The sequence below is a fragment of the mitochondrial genome of Syngnathoides biaculeatus (genome assembly GCF_019802595.1).
Source record: "Syngnathoides biaculeatus mitochondrion, complete genome".
Taxonomy (NCBI): Eukaryota; Metazoa; Chordata; class Actinopteri; order Syngnathiformes; family Syngnathidae; genus Syngnathoides; species Syngnathoides biaculeatus.
Window position 1 is genome coordinate 1 of NC_037045.1, and position 16,479 is coordinate 16,479.

General features: G+C 41.9%; 13 protein-coding genes and 24 non-coding genes across 37 annotated transcripts, besides 1 other annotated feature; 28 read left to right on the top strand and 9 right to left on the bottom strand. All coding sequences in view use genetic code 2, as the record gives it.

Annotated features, from left to right (window-relative positions):
* Positions 1-69, top strand: C5T06_mgt01. Its single transcript has one exon. It is a non-coding gene; the product is annotated as a tRNA-Phe (tRNA).
* On the top strand, positions 70-1,003 carry C5T06_mgr02. The gene has a single exon. It is a non-coding gene; the product is annotated as a 12S ribosomal RNA (ribosomal RNA).
* C5T06_mgt02 lies at positions 1,004-1,076 on the top strand. Its single transcript has one exon. It is a non-coding gene; the product is annotated as a tRNA-Val (tRNA).
* Positions 1,077-2,738, top strand: C5T06_mgr01. The gene has a single exon. It is a non-coding gene; the product is annotated as a 16S ribosomal RNA (ribosomal RNA).
* C5T06_mgt03 lies at positions 2,739-2,812 on the top strand. The gene has a single exon. It is a non-coding gene; the product is annotated as a tRNA-Leu (tRNA).
* On the top strand, positions 2,813-3,784 carry ND1 (NADH dehydrogenase subunit 1). Its single transcript has one exon. The coding sequence runs from the start codon at positions 2,813-2,815 to the stop codon at positions 3,782-3,784; it is 972 nt and encodes a 323-aa protein (YP_009465630.1).
* Position 3,785: 1 nt separating this feature from the next.
* On the top strand, positions 3,786-3,855 carry C5T06_mgt04. The gene has a single exon. It is a non-coding gene; the product is annotated as a tRNA-Ile (tRNA).
* C5T06_mgt05 lies at positions 3,855-3,924 on the bottom strand. The gene has a single exon. It is a non-coding gene; the product is annotated as a tRNA-Gln (tRNA).
* On the top strand, positions 3,925-3,993 carry C5T06_mgt06. Its single transcript has one exon. It is a non-coding gene; the product is annotated as a tRNA-Met (tRNA).
* Positions 3,994-5,035, top strand: ND2 (NADH dehydrogenase subunit 2). The gene has a single exon. A coding segment is annotated over exon 1 (1,042 nt).
* C5T06_mgt07 lies at positions 5,036-5,105 on the top strand. The gene has a single exon. It is a non-coding gene; the product is annotated as a tRNA-Trp (tRNA).
* Position 5,106: 1 nt separating this feature from the next.
* On the bottom strand, positions 5,107-5,175 carry C5T06_mgt08. The gene has a single exon. It is a non-coding gene; the product is annotated as a tRNA-Ala (tRNA).
* Position 5,176: 1 nt separating this feature from the next.
* Positions 5,177-5,249, bottom strand: C5T06_mgt09. The gene has a single exon. It is a non-coding gene; the product is annotated as a tRNA-Asn (tRNA).
* Positions 5,250-5,285: 36 nt separating this feature from the next.
* Positions 5,286-5,349, bottom strand: C5T06_mgt10. The gene has a single exon. It is a non-coding gene; the product is annotated as a tRNA-Cys (tRNA).
* Positions 5,350-5,416, bottom strand: C5T06_mgt11. Its single transcript has one exon. It is a non-coding gene; the product is annotated as a tRNA-Tyr (tRNA).
* A 1-nt stretch (position 5,417) lies between these two features.
* Positions 5,418-6,968, top strand: COX1 (cytochrome c oxidase subunit I). Its single transcript has one exon. It carries the CDS (start codon positions 5,418-5,420, stop codon positions 6,966-6,968), a length of 1,551 nt encoding a protein of 516 aa, YP_009465632.1.
* C5T06_mgt12 lies at positions 6,969-7,039 on the bottom strand. The gene has a single exon. It is a non-coding gene; the product is annotated as a tRNA-Ser (tRNA).
* A 3-nt stretch (positions 7,040-7,042) lies between these two features.
* C5T06_mgt13 lies at positions 7,043-7,110 on the top strand. Its single transcript has one exon. It is a non-coding gene; the product is annotated as a tRNA-Asp (tRNA).
* A 4-nt stretch (positions 7,111-7,114) lies between these two features.
* Positions 7,115-7,805, top strand: COX2 (cytochrome c oxidase subunit II). Its single transcript has one exon. A coding segment is annotated over exon 1 (691 nt).
* C5T06_mgt14 lies at positions 7,806-7,878 on the top strand. The gene has a single exon. It is a non-coding gene; the product is annotated as a tRNA-Lys (tRNA).
* Position 7,879: 1 nt separating this feature from the next.
* Positions 7,880-8,047, top strand: ATP8 (ATP synthase F0 subunit 8). Its single transcript has one exon. The coding sequence runs from the start codon at positions 7,880-7,882 to the stop codon at positions 8,045-8,047; it is 168 nt and encodes a 55-aa protein (YP_009465634.1).
* On the top strand, positions 8,038-8,721 carry ATP6 (ATP synthase F0 subunit 6). Its single transcript has one exon. It carries the CDS (start codon positions 8,038-8,040, stop codon positions 8,719-8,721), a length of 684 nt encoding a protein of 227 aa, YP_009465635.1.
* Positions 8,721-9,504, top strand: COX3 (cytochrome c oxidase subunit III). The gene has a single exon. A coding segment is annotated over exon 1 (784 nt).
* Positions 9,505-9,573, top strand: C5T06_mgt15. Its single transcript has one exon. It is a non-coding gene; the product is annotated as a tRNA-Gly (tRNA).
* On the top strand, positions 9,574-9,922 carry ND3 (NADH dehydrogenase subunit 3). The gene has a single exon. A coding segment is annotated over exon 1 (349 nt).
* On the top strand, positions 9,923-9,991 carry C5T06_mgt16. Its single transcript has one exon. It is a non-coding gene; the product is annotated as a tRNA-Arg (tRNA).
* Positions 9,992-10,288, top strand: ND4L (NADH dehydrogenase subunit 4L). The gene has a single exon. It carries the CDS (start codon positions 9,992-9,994, stop codon positions 10,286-10,288), a length of 297 nt encoding a protein of 98 aa, YP_009465638.1.
* On the top strand, positions 10,282-11,662 carry ND4 (NADH dehydrogenase subunit 4). Its single transcript has one exon. A coding segment is annotated over exon 1 (1,381 nt).
* On the top strand, positions 11,663-11,731 carry C5T06_mgt17. The gene has a single exon. It is a non-coding gene; the product is annotated as a tRNA-His (tRNA).
* On the top strand, positions 11,732-11,799 carry C5T06_mgt18. Its single transcript has one exon. It is a non-coding gene; the product is annotated as a tRNA-Ser (tRNA).
* A 2-nt stretch (positions 11,800-11,801) lies between these two features.
* C5T06_mgt19 lies at positions 11,802-11,872 on the top strand. The gene has a single exon. It is a non-coding gene; the product is annotated as a tRNA-Leu (tRNA).
* Positions 11,873-11,874: 2 nt separating this feature from the next.
* ND5 (NADH dehydrogenase subunit 5) lies at positions 11,875-13,707 on the top strand. The gene has a single exon. It carries the CDS (start codon positions 11,875-11,877, stop codon positions 13,705-13,707), a length of 1,833 nt encoding a protein of 610 aa, YP_009465640.1.
* On the bottom strand, positions 13,704-14,225 carry ND6 (NADH dehydrogenase subunit 6). Its single transcript has one exon. It carries the CDS (start codon positions 14,223-14,225, stop codon positions 13,704-13,706), a length of 522 nt encoding a protein of 173 aa, YP_009465641.1.
* Positions 14,226-14,294, bottom strand: C5T06_mgt20. The gene has a single exon. It is a non-coding gene; the product is annotated as a tRNA-Glu (tRNA).
* A 3-nt stretch (positions 14,295-14,297) lies between these two features.
* CYTB (cytochrome b) lies at positions 14,298-15,438 on the top strand. The gene has a single exon. A coding segment is annotated over exon 1 (1,141 nt).
* On the top strand, positions 15,439-15,510 carry C5T06_mgt21. Its single transcript has one exon. It is a non-coding gene; the product is annotated as a tRNA-Thr (tRNA).
* On the bottom strand, positions 15,510-15,580 carry C5T06_mgt22. Its single transcript has one exon. It is a non-coding gene; the product is annotated as a tRNA-Pro (tRNA).
* Positions 15,581-16,479: a D loop (control region).

Here is a 16,479-nt window from a genome sequence, read left to right on the forward strand (position 1 = left end):
GCTATTGTAGCTTAAAGTAAAGCATAACTCTGAAGATGTTAAAATGGGTTATCAAAAACCCCAAAAGCACAAAAGTTTGGTCCTAACTTTACTGTCGCCTAAAGCTAGATTTACACATGTAAGTATCCGCACTCCAGTGAGAATGCCCTTAACTCTCTTATGAGATAAAGGAGCAGGTATCAGGCACGCACTACTGCCCACAACACCTTGCTTAGCCACACCCTCAAGGGAATTCAACAGTGATAGACATTAAGCCATAAGTGCAAACTTGACTTAGTCAAAGCTTTTTAGGGCCGGTAAAACTCGTGCCAGCCACCGCGGTTATACGAGAGGCTCAAGCTGACAGAATTCGGCGTAAAGAGTGGTTAGGAGTAAAAAAAATTAAAGCTAAACCCCTTCAAAGCCGTTATACGCATTCGAAGACCTGAAATCCCATTACGAAAGTGGCTTTAATCCCCTGAACCCACGAAAGCTATGGAACAAACTGGGATTAGATACCCCACTATGCATAGCCGTAAACATTGATTCATCTTACCCTTAATCCGCCCGGGGACTACAAGTATTAACTTAAAACCCAAAGGACTTGGCGGTGCTTTAGACCCACCTAGAGGAGCCTGTTCTAGAACTGATAACCCCCGTTAAACCTCACCCTCCCTTGTTATTCCCGCCTATATACCGCCGTCGTCAGCTTACCCTTTGAGGGCATCAAAGTGAGCATAATTGGCACACCCCAAAACGTCAGGTCGAGGTGTAGTACATGGGAGGGGAAGAAATGGGCTACATTCGTCCACCGACGAACAACGAATGATCTATTGAAATATAGACCTAAAGGAGGATTTAGTAGTAAAAGGAAAACAGAGTGTTCCTTTGAAAACAGCTCTGAAGCGCGCACACACCGCCCGTCACTCTCCCCTAGAACTCAAACAGCATAACTAATACAAGACTATCTAAAGGGGAGGCAAGTCGTAACATGGTAAGTGTACCGGAAGGTGCACTTGGAATACAAGGCATAGCTAAGCAAGTCAAAGCATCTCCCTTACACTGAGAAGACGTCTATGCAAATTGGACTACCTTGACACCCCAAAACTAGCCTATAAGAAAAAATCAACTAACCCCTATCCATAACCCCTCATACACCACTAACTAATAATCAAATCATTCTTCCCCCTAAGTACGGGAGACAGAAAAGGAAAAAAGAGCTATAGAAAAAGTACCGTAAGGGAACGATGAAAGAGAATTGAAACAACTCATTCAAGTACATAAAAGCAGAGATTTAACCTCGTACCTTTTGCATCATGGTTTAGCAAGTATACCCAAGCAAAGAGAACTTAAGTTTGAACACCCGAAATCAAGTGAGCTACTCCGAGACAGCCTAATGGGCCAACCCGTATCTGTGGCAAAAGATTGGGAAGAGCTCTGAGTAGAGGTGAAAAACCTACCGAACTAGATTATAGCTGGTTGCCTGAGAAATGGATAAGAGTTCAGCCTACTTACAAACCAAATCAACAAATTATAACTAAGCAGAGTATGTTAAGTAAGTAGAGTTAGTCAGAAGGGGTACAGCTCTTCTGACCAAAGACACAACTTTTTAAGCAGGATAAGGATCATATTATATTAAAGGTTAATGCCCCAGTGGGCCTAAGAGCAGCCACCTGAAAAGAAAGCGTTAAAGCTTAAGCAAATTAACCCCTAAAATTAGGATATTATTTCCTAATCCTCTACAAATATCAGGCCATCCCACCTTTAAGGGAGAGATAATGCTAAAATGAGTAATAAGAAGGATAAGACCTTCTCCAACCACAAGTGTAAACCGAAACGAACCCGCACCGATAATTAACGGGCCCAAAACCAGAGGGTAATGATTGAACCACACAAGAAAACCCATCAACCACACTCCGTTAACCTTACACTAGGGTGGCTTTAAGGAAAGAATTAAAGGAGAAGAAGGAACTCGGCAAACATTACTAGCCTCGCCTGTTTACCAAAAACATCGCCTCTTGACTATCACTAATAAGAGGTCCCGCCTGCCCCGTGACTATAAGTTTAACGGCCGCGGTATTTTGACCGTGCAAAGGTAGCGCAATCACTTGTCTTTTAAATAAAGACCTGTATGAATGGCACGACGAGGGCTCAACTGTCTCCTTCCCCATATCAATGAAATTGATCCCCCCGTGCAGAAGCGGGCATAACAACATAAGACGAGAAGACCCTGTGGAGCTTTAAATGACTGAATAACTTACATAAAAACCTTTAGATAAACCAGCAAACTAAGTTAAACCTTATTCAAATATTTTTGGTTGGGGTGACCACGGGGTAAAATCCAACCCCCGCGAGGACTGAGGATAAAATCCTCAAAACTAAGAGCACCAGCTCTAAGTATTAATAAAATTAACCTATAGATCCGGATAGGCCGATCAACGGACCGAGTTACCCCAGGGATAACAGCGCAATCCTCTTACAGAGCCCATATCGCCAAGAGGGTTTACGACCTCGATGTTGGATCAGGACATCCTAATGGTGTAACCGCTATTAAGGGTTCGTTTGTTCAACGATTAAAGTCCTACGTGATCTGAGTTCAGACCGGAGTAATCCAGGTCAGTTTCTATCTAATGATATGATCTCCTTTAGTACGAAAGGACCAAGGAGATGAGGCCAATGCAAAATGTAAGCCTCGCCCCCACCTATTGAAGTAATCTCAAATAGGTAGGGGGCCTAATCATTACCCGAAAATAACGGTTGTTGAGGTGGCAGAGCCCGGACAATGCAAAAGACCTAAGCCCTTTAAACAGAGGTTCAACTCCTCTTCTCAACTATGATAACCTTAATCACATTTATCCTCAACCCATTAGCATGTATTATCCCTATTCTCCTTGCAGTAGCATTTCTAACCCTTCTTGAACGCAAAGTCCTAGGCTACATACAATTTCGTAAAGGGCCAAACATCGTTGGACCCTATGGTTTACTCCAACCTATTGCCGATGGCATTAAACTGTTTATTAAAGAACCAATCCGCCCCTCTACAGCATCTCCCTTACTCTTCCTCCTCACACCTATGCTTGCACTTACCCTTGCACTCACACTCTGAACCCCTTTACCTATGCCTCAACCAGTCACTAATATCAACCTTAGTATTCTATTTATTTTAGCCCTCTCAAGCCTTGCAGTGTACTCAATCCTAGGCTCAGGCTGAGCCTCAAATTCAAAATATGCATTAATTGGGGCTCTACGGGCAGTCGCCCAAACCATCTCATATGAAGTTAGCCTAGGACTTATTCTTCTTGCATCCATTATCTTCACGGGAAACTTTACACTACAAACCTTCAACATTACACAAGAAGCCGCATGACTAATCATTCCCGCATGACCACTAGCACTAATATGATACACCTCAACCCTGGCAGAAACTAACCGAGCCCCTTTTGATTTAACAGAAGGTGAGTCCGAATTAGTCTCGGGGTTTAATGTAGAATACGCAGCCGGACCTTTCGCATTATTCTTCCTCGCAGAATATGCCAATATTCTTCTTATAAACACCCTCTCGGCCACCCTTTTCCTTGGCGCATCTCACATCCCCCTCCTTCCACAACTAGATACTATTAATCTAATAACTAAAGCAACAATCTTGTCCCTTGTATTCCTATGAGTACGCGCTTCATACCCTCGATTCCGTTACGACCAGCTCATGCATTTAATCTGAAAAAACTTCCTACCTTTAACGCTAGCTATGGTTATTTGACATCTCTCACTCCCAATTGCATTCATAGGATTACCCCCTCACATTTAGAGGACTTGTGCCTGAATTATAGGACCACTTTGATAGAGTGAATCATGAAGGTTAAAATCCTCCCAAGTCCTTAGAAAGAAGGGATTCGAACCCCACTTAAGAGATCAAAACTCTTCGTGCCTCCTCTACACTACTTCCTAAGTAAGGTAAGCTAAATAAGCTTTTGGGCCCATACCCCAAAAATGTAGGTTAAACCCCTCCCTTTACTAATGAACCCATATATCCTTTTTATTCTAATCTCCAGTTTAGGATTAGGAACAACAATTACATTCATAAGCTCACACTGGCTCCTAGCATGAATAGGTTTAGAAATTAATACACTAGCCATTATTCCACTTATAGCCCAACACCATCACCCTCGTTCTGTAGAAGCATCCACAAAATATTTCCTTACCCAAGCTACAGCAGCGGCTATAATCCTATTTGCCAGCTCAACAAACGCTTGACTTACTGGTCAATGAGCAATTAACCAACTATCCCACCCCCTCCCTATTATACTAATTACAATAGCACTAGCACTAAAAATTGGACTCGCTCCTTTACACACCTGACTTCCCGAGGTACTCCAGGGCCTGGATTTAAATACAGGACTAATCCTCTCGACTTGACAAAAACTAGCCCCATTCGCCCTATTCACCCAGATTCCTCAATTTAACCCAACTATCGTATGCACAATAGCTATCCTTTCAACACTTGTTGGGGGTTGAGGTGGGTTAAACCAAACACAACTACGCAAAATCCTGGCTTATTCATCAATTGCTCATCTCGGCTGAATAGTAATTATCATACAATACTCACCATCCCTTACACTCCTAACACTACTTATCTATATCCTAATAACATTCTCAGCTTTCAACTTATTTAAAATAAACAAATCAACATCCCTTAACATATTAGCAATCTCCTCATATAAATCCCCTATACTTACTGCATTAACCCCCCTTATTATATTATCCCTAGCAGGGCTTCCCCCCCTCACAGGTTTTGGACCAAAATGATTAATTCTTCAAGAACTGACAAAGCAAGACCTCACTTTTATAGCAACCGTAACTGCCTTATCAGCCCTTTTAAGCCTTTACTTCTACTTACGTCTATCTTATACCATAACCCTACTAATATCTCCTAACAACACTCCCGGCACAGCCCCGTGGCGATTAAACACATCTTGTATAACATTCCCCCTCAGCGCCTCCTTAAGCACCTCTATTTTACTCCTACCTATTCTCCCTGCTCTTATAGTAATAGTAAAATAGGATTTTAGGCTAATAGAGACCAGGGGCCTTCAAAGCCCCAAGTAGAGGTGAAAATCCCCTAACTCCTGATAAAACTTGCAAGACATTAACTCACATCTCTTGTATGCAAAACAAGCACTTTAATTAAGCTAAAGCCTTACTAGATGAGAAGGCCTTGATCCTACAAATTCCTAGTTAACAGCTAGACGCCCTAACCAGTGAGCATTCATCTACTTTCCCCCGCCTCCCGGGGGAGAAAAGGCGGGGGAAAGCCCCGGCCGTGTCAATCGGCAACTCAAGATTTGCAATCTCGTATGTAAACACCTCAAGGCTTGGTACGAAGGGGGCTTAAACCTCTGTATGTGGGACTACAATCCACCGCTTGCTCAGCCATCCTACCTGTGGCAATCACTCGTTGATTTTTCTCTACAAACCATAAAGATATTGGTACCCTTTATTTAGTATTTGGTGCATGAGCTGGAATAGTCGGGACCGCCCTAAGCCTACTTATCCGAGCAGAGCTAAGCCAACCCGGGGCCCTACTAGGGGATGATCAGATTTATAATGTAATTGTCACCGCCCATGCATTCGTCATAATTTTCTTTATAGTTATACCAATCATGATTGGCGGCTTTGGTAATTGGTTAGTTCCACTAATAATTGGGGCACCCGATATAGCCTTCCCCCGAATAAACAATATAAGCTTCTGGCTTCTTCCGCCCTCTTTTCTTCTTCTCCTTGCCTCATCTGGGGTTGAAGCAGGAGCAGGCACCGGATGAACTGTTTATCCACCCCTTGCAGGTAACCTCGCCCATGCAGGAGCATCAGTAGACCTTACTATTTTCTCCCTTCACTTAGCAGGAGTTTCCTCAATCCTAGGGGCAATTAACTTCATCACCACTATTATTAACATAAAACCACCCTCTATTTCCCAATACCAAACACCCTTGTTCGTCTGAGCCGTCCTAATTACTGCTGTCCTCCTTCTATTGTCACTCCCAGTTTTGGCAGCCGGCATTACAATACTCCTCACAGACCGCAACCTTAATACAACCTTTTTTGACCCTGCCGGAGGGGGTGACCCAATTCTTTACCAACACCTGTTTTGATTTTTCGGCCATCCAGAAGTATATATTCTTATCCTCCCGGGGTTTGGAATAATCTCCCACATTGTCGCCTATTATGCCGGTAAAAAAGAACCCTTTGGTTACATAGGAATAGTTTGAGCAATAATAGCAATCGGCCTACTAGGGTTTATCGTATGAGCCCACCATATGTTTACAGTCGGCATAGATGTAGACACTCGTGCCTACTTTACCTCAGCTACCATAATCATCGCCATCCCCACCGGAGTCAAAGTATTCAGCTGATTAGCCACCCTTCATGGAGGGGTGATCAAATGAGAAACACCCCTACTTTGAGCCCTTGGTTTTATCTTCTTATTTACAGTAGGAGGCCTAACAGGTATTGTATTAGCGAACTCCTCCTTAGATATCGTCCTGCACGACACATATTACGTAGTAGCCCATTTCCATTATGTATTATCCATAGGAGCCGTATTTGCTATTATAGCAGGGTTTGTACACTGATTCCCCTTATTCACAGGGTTTACACTTCACAATACATGGACAAAAATTCATTTTGGGGTAATATTTGCAGGTGTGAACCTAACATTCTTTCCCCAACACTTCTTAGGTTTAGCCGGGATACCTCGACGATATTCAGACTACCCAGACGCCTACACACTTTGAAATACCATTTCATCTATTGGGTCTTTAATTTCCTTAATCGCTGTAATTATATTCCTATTTATCCTATGAGAAGCATTTGCGGCCAAACGGGAGGTGTTATCTGTAGAAATAGTCACAACAAACGTGGAATGGCTACATGGCTGTCCTCCGCCCTACCACACCTTTGAAGAACCCGCATTCGTTCAAATTCGCTTGAGCTAACGAGAAAAGAGGGAATTGAACCCCCATATGATGGTTTCAAGCCAACCGCATAACCGCTCTGCCATTTTCTTTATAAGATGTTAGTAAAATATTACACTGCCTTGTCAAGGCAGAGTTGCGAGTTAAACCCTCGCACATCTTGAATAATGGCCCATCCCGCACAACTAGGTTTTCAAGACGCTGCATCACCTGTTATAGAAGAACTCCTTCACTTTCATGACCATGCCTTAATAATCGTGTTCCTTATTAGCACATTAGTCCTATATATTATTGTTGCTATAGTGACTACCAAATTAACCAATAAATTTCTATTAGACTCCCAAGAAATTGAAATCATTTGGACTGTCCTCCCCGCAATTATCCTAACCCTTATTGCCCTTCCATCCTTACGAATCCTTTATTTAATAGACGAAGTTAATGACCCCCACCTTACAATTAAAGCAGTTGGTCACCAATGGTATTGAAGCTATGAGTATACCGACTATGAAGACCTAGCTTTCGATTCATATATAATCCCTACCCAAGACCTCGCCCCAGGGCAATTCCGCCTTCTTGAAGCTGATCACCGAATAGTAATCCCTGTGGAATCCCCAATCCGAGTATTAGTATCCGCAGAAGATGTCCTCCACTCATGGGCCGTCCCATCACTAGGTGTTAAGATAGATGCAGTTCCAGGCCGACTAAACCAAACAGCCTTTATCACATCACGCCCCGGGGTGTTTTATGGCCAATGCTCAGAGATCTGCGGGGCCAACCACAGCTTTATACCAATTGTAGTAGAAGCTGTACCACTTGAACACTTCGAAAACTGATCCTCATTACTACTTGAAGACGCCTCGTTAAGAAGCTAAACAGGACCAGCATTAGCCTTTTAAGCTAAAGATTGGTGGCCACCAACCACCCCTAACGACATGCCCCAGCTAAACCCACACCCCTGATTCCTCATTCTTATCTTTTCATGATTTATTATACTAGCTATTATCCCACCTAAAATCTTATCCCATAAATTCCCTAACAACCCCGACTCACAAGTTGTTAAAACACCTAAAACCCTACCCTGAAACTGAAAATGGCACTAAATTTTTTCGACCAGTTTATAAGCCCCACACTCCTAGGATTACCCCTGATAGCGCTAGCCCTTATATTTCCTTGAGTTCTTCTACCTACCCTTTCATCCCGCTGACTTAATAATCGATTACTTACACTCCAAAGCTGATTTATTAACCGATTCACATCCCAATTACTCCTACCTATTAATTTAGGCGGTCACAAATGAGCCCTTATATTCACATCCCTTATAATTTTTATTCTCACTCTCAACATAATAGGCCTCCTCCCCTACACATTTACACCTACTACTCAACTCTCTCTTAATATAGGACTGGCAGTACCCTTATGATTAGCAACCGTTATTATTGGTATACGTAATCAACCGACACATTCCTTAGGCCATCTTCTTCCAGAAGGAACCCCCACACCCTTAATTCCAGTTCTCATTATTATTGAAACTATTAGCCTATTTATTCGACCTCTAGCCCTTGGCGTCCGCCTGACTGCTAATTTAACAGCAGGCCACCTACTGATTCAACTTATCGCCACAGCAGCCTTTATTCTTCTACCTTTAATACCTACAGTTGCTTTAATAACAACCACTTTATTATTCCTACTAACACTCCTAGAAATTGCTGTGGCTATAATTCAAGCGTACGTGTTTGTCCTATTACTAAGTCTTTACTTACAAGAAAATGTCTAATGGCCCACCAAGCACACGCATACCATATAGTAGACCCCAGCCCATGACCCCTTACAGGTGCTATTGCTGCCCTGTTAATAACATCCGGCTTAGCCATCTGATTTCACTTCAACTCCATTATTTTAATAACGCTAGGTCTTGCCTTATTAGTTCTAACCATAATTCAATGATGACGGGACATCATCCGCGAAGGCACATTCCAAGGACATCATACACCGCCAGTCCAAAAAGGCCTCCGCTATGGTATAATCCTTTTTATTACATCAGAAGTGTTCTTCTTTCTTGGCTTTTTCTGAGCATTCTACCACTCCAGCCTAGCCCCTACACCCGAATTAGGGGCCTGCTGACCCCCTGCGGGAGTCCGTACTCTTAACCCCTTCGAAGTACCCCTTCTTAACACAGCCGTATTACTAGCCTCCGGAGTGACAGTCACCTGAGCACATCATAGCATTATAGAAGGCAAACGAAAACAAGCCATCCACTCACTAACCCTAACTATCCTCTTAGGTTTCTACTTTACATTTCTTCAAGCCATAGAGTATTACGAAGCCCCTTTCACAATCGCCGACGGCGTATATGGCTCTACCTTTTTCGTAGCTACAGGATTTCATGGACTCCACGTCATTATTGGCTCAACATTCCTAACAGTCTGCCTAATACGACAAATCCAGTATCATTTTACATCAGAACACCATTTCGGCTTCGAAGCCGCCGCTTGATATTGACATTTTGTTGACGTAGTTTGATTATTCCTTTACATCTCACTTTACTGATGAGGATCTTATCTTTTTAGTACAAATAGAATTAGTGACTTCCAATCACTTGATCTTAGTTAAAACCTGAGAAAAGATAATGAATTTATTAACATGTGTTCTTATGATTACCATAACCTTGTCACTCATCCTAGCTATTGTCTCATTTTGACTGCCTCAAATAAGCCCAGACCCAGAAAAACTTTCACCTTATGAATGCGGATTTGACCCCCTAGGATCAGCCCGATTACCATTCTCATTACGATTCTTCCTTATCGCCATTCTATTCCTTCTTTTTGATTTAGAAATCGCCCTTCTCTTACCAATTCCTTGAGGAATTCAATTAGAATCCCCTCTAACCACTTTTTCTTGAGCCTCCGCCGTCCTTATCCTTCTCACTTTGGGCCTAATCTATGAATGACTCCAAGGGGGTTTAGAGTGAGCAGAGTAGGCGGTTAGTTTAATTAAAACATTTGATTTCGGCTCAAAAACATGCGGTTTAACTCCACAACCACCTAATGACCCCTGTACATTTTACCTTTTCAACTACTTTTACTCTTGGATTAATAGGCCTAGCATTACACCGCACCCATCTATTATCCGCTTTATTATGTCTAGAAGGCATAATATTATCCCTATATGTGGCCCTTTCATTATGAACCCTTCAATTAGACTCTATTAATTTCTCCCCTTCTCCTATGCTCCTACTAGCTTTCTCAGCATGTGAAGCAAGTGCAGGTTTAGCACTCTTAGTCGCCACTTCCCGCACCCATGGAACAGACCAAATAAAAGCCCTAAATATCCTCCAATGTTAAAAATTCTTATTCCCACCCTAATACTAATCCCAACCACCTGATTATCCCCCCATAAATGATTATGACCCCTTTCATTAATTTATAGCCTAACCATTGCTCTTTTTAGCCTATTGTGAACAAAATGATCCTCAGAAACAGGCTGGACTACCTTAAGCTTAATTATAGGTACTGACCCATTATCTACGCCCCTTTTAATTTTATCATGCTGATTGTTACCCTTAATAATTATTGCAAGCCAAAACCACACATCCCTTGACCCCCCTAACCGACAACGAACCTATATTACCCTTCTCATCTTACTTCAGGCTTTCCTGATCTTAGCCTTCGGTGCAACCGAACTAATCATGTTCTATATTATATTTGAAGCCACATTAATCCCAACCCTTCTTATTATTACCCGATGAGGTAATCAAACAGAACGTCTGAACGCAGGTACTTACTTTTTATTTTATACACTAGCAGGCTCACTACCATTACTGGTGGCCCTTCTACTCCTACAAAACTCCACAGGAACCCTATCACTACTTACTTTGCAATATTCCGACCCTATAAAACTTATCTCCCACACTGACAAATTCTGATGGGTAGCATGCCTTCTAGCCTTCCTCGTAAAAACACCCCTTTATGGCATTCACCTTTGACTTCCCAAAGCTCATGTAGAAGCACCTATTGCAGGTTCTATAGTCCTAGCCGCAGTTTTACTTAAACTAGGGGGTTACGGCATAATACGTCTTATAGTTAGCCTAGAGCCATTAACCAAAGAACTCAGCTATCCCTTCCTCATTCTAGCCCTTTGAGGCATTATCATAACAGGCTCCATTTGCTTACGTCAAACAGACCTAAAATCCCTAATCGCATACTCCTCAGTCAGCCATATAGGTCTTGTCACTGCCGGTATTCTTATTCAAACACCCTGAGGATTTACTGGAGCCCTTACCCTAATAATTGCCCACGGTCTAACATCCTCAGCACTCTTCTGTTTAGCCAATACTAATTATGAACGAACTCATAGTCGAACCATAATTCTTGCTCGAGGGTTGCAAATAATTCTCCCACTAATAGCAACCTGATGATTTATCTCCAGCTTAGCTAATCTCGCCCTACCCCCTTTACCCAACCTTATAGGAGAGTTAATGATTATCACCTCTGTATTTAATTGGTCCCCTTTAACTCTCTTACTAACAGGCCTAGGAACACTAATTACAGCTGGTTACTCACTCTACCTCTTCTTAATTACTCAACGAGGTCCATTAACTAACCACCTGACCTCAATTGACCCTTCACACTCCCGCGAACATTTGTTATTAACCCTTCATCTGCTACCCCTCCTTATAATTATTCTTAAACCCGAAATAATTTGGGGTTGAGCCTGTTGTAGGCATAGTGTAAACAAAACGTTAGATTGTGATTTTAAAAATAGAGGTTAAAACCCCCTTGCCAACCGAGAGAGGCCTAGAGGCAATAATGACTGCTAATCCTTATCTCCTTGGTTAAATCCCAGGGCTCACTCGCCTGCTTAGAAGGATAACAGCTCATCCGTTGGTCTTAGGAACCAAAAACTCTTGGTGCAAATCCAAGCAGCAGCTATGCACTCTCCTCTTTTAATAACAACAACCCTATTAATTATCTTTGCCCTCCTAATTAACCCCCTTCTCTTAACATTTACACCCTCCCCACTGCCTAACCGCTGACACTCCACCTCAGTTAAAAACTCAGTTAAAATAGCCTTCTTTACCAGTCTAATTCCCCTCTTTCTATTCCTGGATAAGGGTACAGAAACCATTATTACCACTTGATCATGAATAAATTTAATAACATTTGACATCTCTATCAGCCTGAAATTTGATCTCTATTCAATTACTTTTATCCCCGTTGCCCTTTATGTTACATGATCCATCCTAGAATTTGCCTCATGATACATACACTCCGATCCCTATATTAACCGATTTTTTAAATACCTTTTAATATTTCTTATCGCTATAATTGTCCTAGTAACTGCTAACAATATATTCCAACTGTTTATTGGGTGAGAAGGGGTTGGAATTATATCATTCCTTTTAATTGGTTGATGGTATGCTCGAGCAGATGCCAACACAGCTGCACTCCAAGCTGTTCTTTACAACCGAATTGGAGATATTGGCTTAATCTTAGCTATAGCCTGAATTGCAATAAACCTCAACTCCTGAGAAATTACTCAAGTCTTCACTCTTGCCTCTAATCAAGACTTAACTCTCCCCTTAGTGGGACTTATCTTAGCAGCAACTGGTAAATCAGCCCAGTTTGGCCTCCACCCCTGGCTCCCCTCGGCCATGGAGGGTCCTACTCCGGTATCCGCCCTTCTGCACTCTAGCACAATAGTGGTAGCAGGAATTTTCCTCCTAATCCGCCTTAACCCCTTAATAGAACAAAACCCCTTAACACAAACCCTATGTCTTTGTCTAGGCGCATTAACCACCCTATTTACAGCCCTTTGTGCTCTAACACAAAATGATATTAAAAAAATTGTAGCATTCTCCACATCAAGTCAACTTGGCCTTATAATAGTAACCTTAGGGCTTAATCAACCTCAACTAGCTTTCCTTCACATCTGCACACACGCCTTTTTCAAAGCTATGTTATTCCTCTGTTCAGGGTCTATCATCCATGCTTTAAATGACGAACAAGACATCCGAAAAATAGGAGGTATACACCAACTCACCCCATTTACATCCTCCTCACTGACCCTTGGAAGTCTTGCTCTCACAGGCACCCCTTTCTTAGCAGGATTTTTTTCTAAAGACGCTATTATTGAGTCATTAAACACCTCATACTTAAACGCCTGAGCCCTTGTTCTAACCCTAGTAGCAACTTCTTTAACTGCTATCTACAGTCTTCGCCTCACCTTTTTTGTGACTATAGGCCACCCTCGGTTCAACCCCTTATCACCTATTAATGAAAATAACCCAATGGTAATTAACCCTATTAAACGATTAGCATGAGGAAGTATAGCAGCAGGCCTTCTAATTACCTCAAATATTTTACCCATTAAATTACCTGTTATAACTATACCCACCCCTATTAAACTAGCAGCAATTATTGTGACCATTATTGGACTTCTAATCGCTCTTGAACTAGCACTAATCACCTCTAAACAGCATACCGCACTGCCCAAACGCTCACCCTATTTATTCTCTAATATATTGGGATTTTTCCCAACCATTATTCACCGCCTCCCTACCAAATTGTCCATAATTCTAGGACAAAATATTGCCACCCAAACCGTTGACTTGGCATGATTAGAGAAAGTAGGACCAAAAGCCTCAACCTTATTAAACCTCCCTTTAATTACTACTACAAGCAACGCCCAAAAAGGAGCTATTAAAACCTTCCTTATGTTTTTTACCCTCACAATCATATTAACCCTGCCCTCACTCCTTTAAACTACTCGCAATGCCCCTCGACTTAAACCTCGAGTTAACTCTAATACAACAAACAAAGTCAATAAAAGCACTCAAACACTAATTACCAGTATTCACCCCCCAGAAGAATATATTAAGGCTACACCAGAAGTATCCCCACGAAAAAGAGACAACTCCGACAACTCATCTACAGGCACTCAAGAGTGTTCAAATCAACCTCCTTGAAATACAAAAGACACCAAACCTACTACCCCTAAATATAATACCCCATAAACCGCAACTGATCAGCTTCCCCAACTTTCGGGGTAAGGCTCCGCTGCCAGAGCCGCAGAATATGCAAATACAACCAACATCCCACCCAAATAGATCAAGAACAAAACAAGAGATAAAAAGGAACCTCCATGAACAATTAACACCCCACAACCAAGACCCGATACTATTACTAAACCAAACGCAGCAAAATAAGGAGAGGGGTTTGAAGCTACCCCAATCAAACCTAGTACTAAACCAAACAATAACAAAGACATCAAATAAGTCATAATTTCCGCCAGGGTTTTAACCAAGGATAATGATTTGAAAAACCACCGTTATAACTTAACTACAGAAACTTAATGGCCAACCTCCGCAAAACCCACCCAATTATTAAAATTGCCAACAATGCAATCGTAGACCTTCCTGCCCCTTCAAACATTTCTGTTTGGTGAAATTTCGGCTCTCTCTTGGGGTTGTGTTTAGCTGCACAAATCCTTACAGGCCTATTCCTAGCCATACATTATACCTCTGATATCGCAACTGCATTCTCTTCAGTTGCTCACATCTGCCGTGACGTTAACTACGGCTGACTTATCCGCAATATACACGCTAACGGCGCATCTTTCTTCTTCATTTGTATTTACATACATATCGCCCGCGGTCTCTACTACGGATCTTATCTATACAAAGAAACATGAAACATCGGAGTCGTACTTCTACTCTTAGTTATAGCAACTGCCTTTGTAGGATACGTCCTGCCCTGAGGGCAAATATCATTTTGAGGGGCTACAGTTATTACCAATTTAATATCAGCTGTACCTTACGTAGGAAATGATTTAGTACAGTGAGTTTGAGGGGGCTTTTCAGTCGATAACGCCACCCTAACCCGCTTCTTCGCATTCCATTTCCTCCTACCCTTTATTGTAGCTGCTGCCACCCTGATTCACCTCGTCTTCCTTCATGAAACAGGCTCAAATAACCCCGCAGGGTTAAACTCAGACACTGACAAAATCTCATTTCACCCCTACTTCTCCTATAAGGATTTATTAGGGTTCGCAGTGCTTCTTATTGCACTAACATCCTTAGCCCTATTTAACCCCAACCTACTTGGGGACCCTGACAACTTCACCCCTGCAAACCCCTTAGTCACTCCCCCGCACATTAAACCTGAGTGGTACTTTCTCTTTGCATACGCCATCCTACGCTCCATTCCTAATAAATTAGGAGGAGTACTAGCCCTTCTCTCGTCCATCTTAATCCTTATGCTCGTCCCTATTCTCCACACGTCTAAACAACGAGGATTGATATTCCGACCCATAAGTCAACTATTATTTTGGACCCTTGTAGCAGACATACTTATCCTAACCTGAATTGGAGGAATGCCCGTTGAACCCCCTTACATCATCATCGGACAGGTTGCATCAGTTGTCTACTTCCTTATTTTTATTATCCTGGCCCCCTCAGCCGCATGGACAGAAAACAAGATTATAAAATGAGCATGTAATAGTAGCTCAAACTGAGAGCGCCGGTCTTGTAAGCCGGAGGCCGGAGGTTAAAACCCTCCCTCTTACTCAGAAAAAGGGGCGTCGAACCCCCACCGCCGGCTCCCAAAGCCAACATTCTCCCACTAAACTATTTTCTGAAGTACATGTATGGGATTTCCATATATATATATATGCCACATATTAAGTAATACTTTAGGACATTACTATGTATTATCACCATTATCTTATATAAAACATAGTACCCCCACATTACAACTAAGGTAGACATAAACCCCTTAGTCAAAAAATAACATTTTAATAAATAGTATTAGCGAAATTTAAGACCTAACACAATATCCAGTAGTTATGATATACCAGGACTCAATTAACTATGAAATTAAACATTAATGCGCAGTAAGAGCCCACCAACAAGCACATAACTTAATGCCAACGGTTCTTGATGGTCAGGAGCATTAATTGTGAGGGTAGCTACCTAAAAGGTGAATTATTCCTGGCATTTGGTTCCTACTTCAGGAGCATTAATTTATTAAACCTCACACTTTCATTGACGCTTGCATAAGTTAATGGTGGTCAACTTACGACTCGTTACCCACCTAGCCGGGCGTTCTCTCCACGGGGGCAGTTGGTTCCTTTTTTCTTTTTCCTTTCATCTGGCATTTCAGAGTGCGCACGGTATTAGTTGACAAGGTTGCACATTTTCTTGCTTGATATAAATATAGTGAATGTTGGAAAGACATTACTTTAGAATTGCATATTACTCTTTCTAGAGCATAATATACCATATCTAAGACCTAACTTCCTATAGATCACCCCCTCTTAGGTTTTTTTCCGTCTTCAAACCCCCCTACCCCCTAAAGTCCTAAAAATTATTATACTCCTGCAAACCCCCCGGAAACAGGATAATTCTCGACTTAGAGCTTAGGCCCCCCTTCACACGTTTGTTAAATATTTGATATTTGTGATATTATAGTATTACACTAATTAACATTTATATGTATACCTTACTTGGAAGTACCCAACAAAATACTAAAATGCC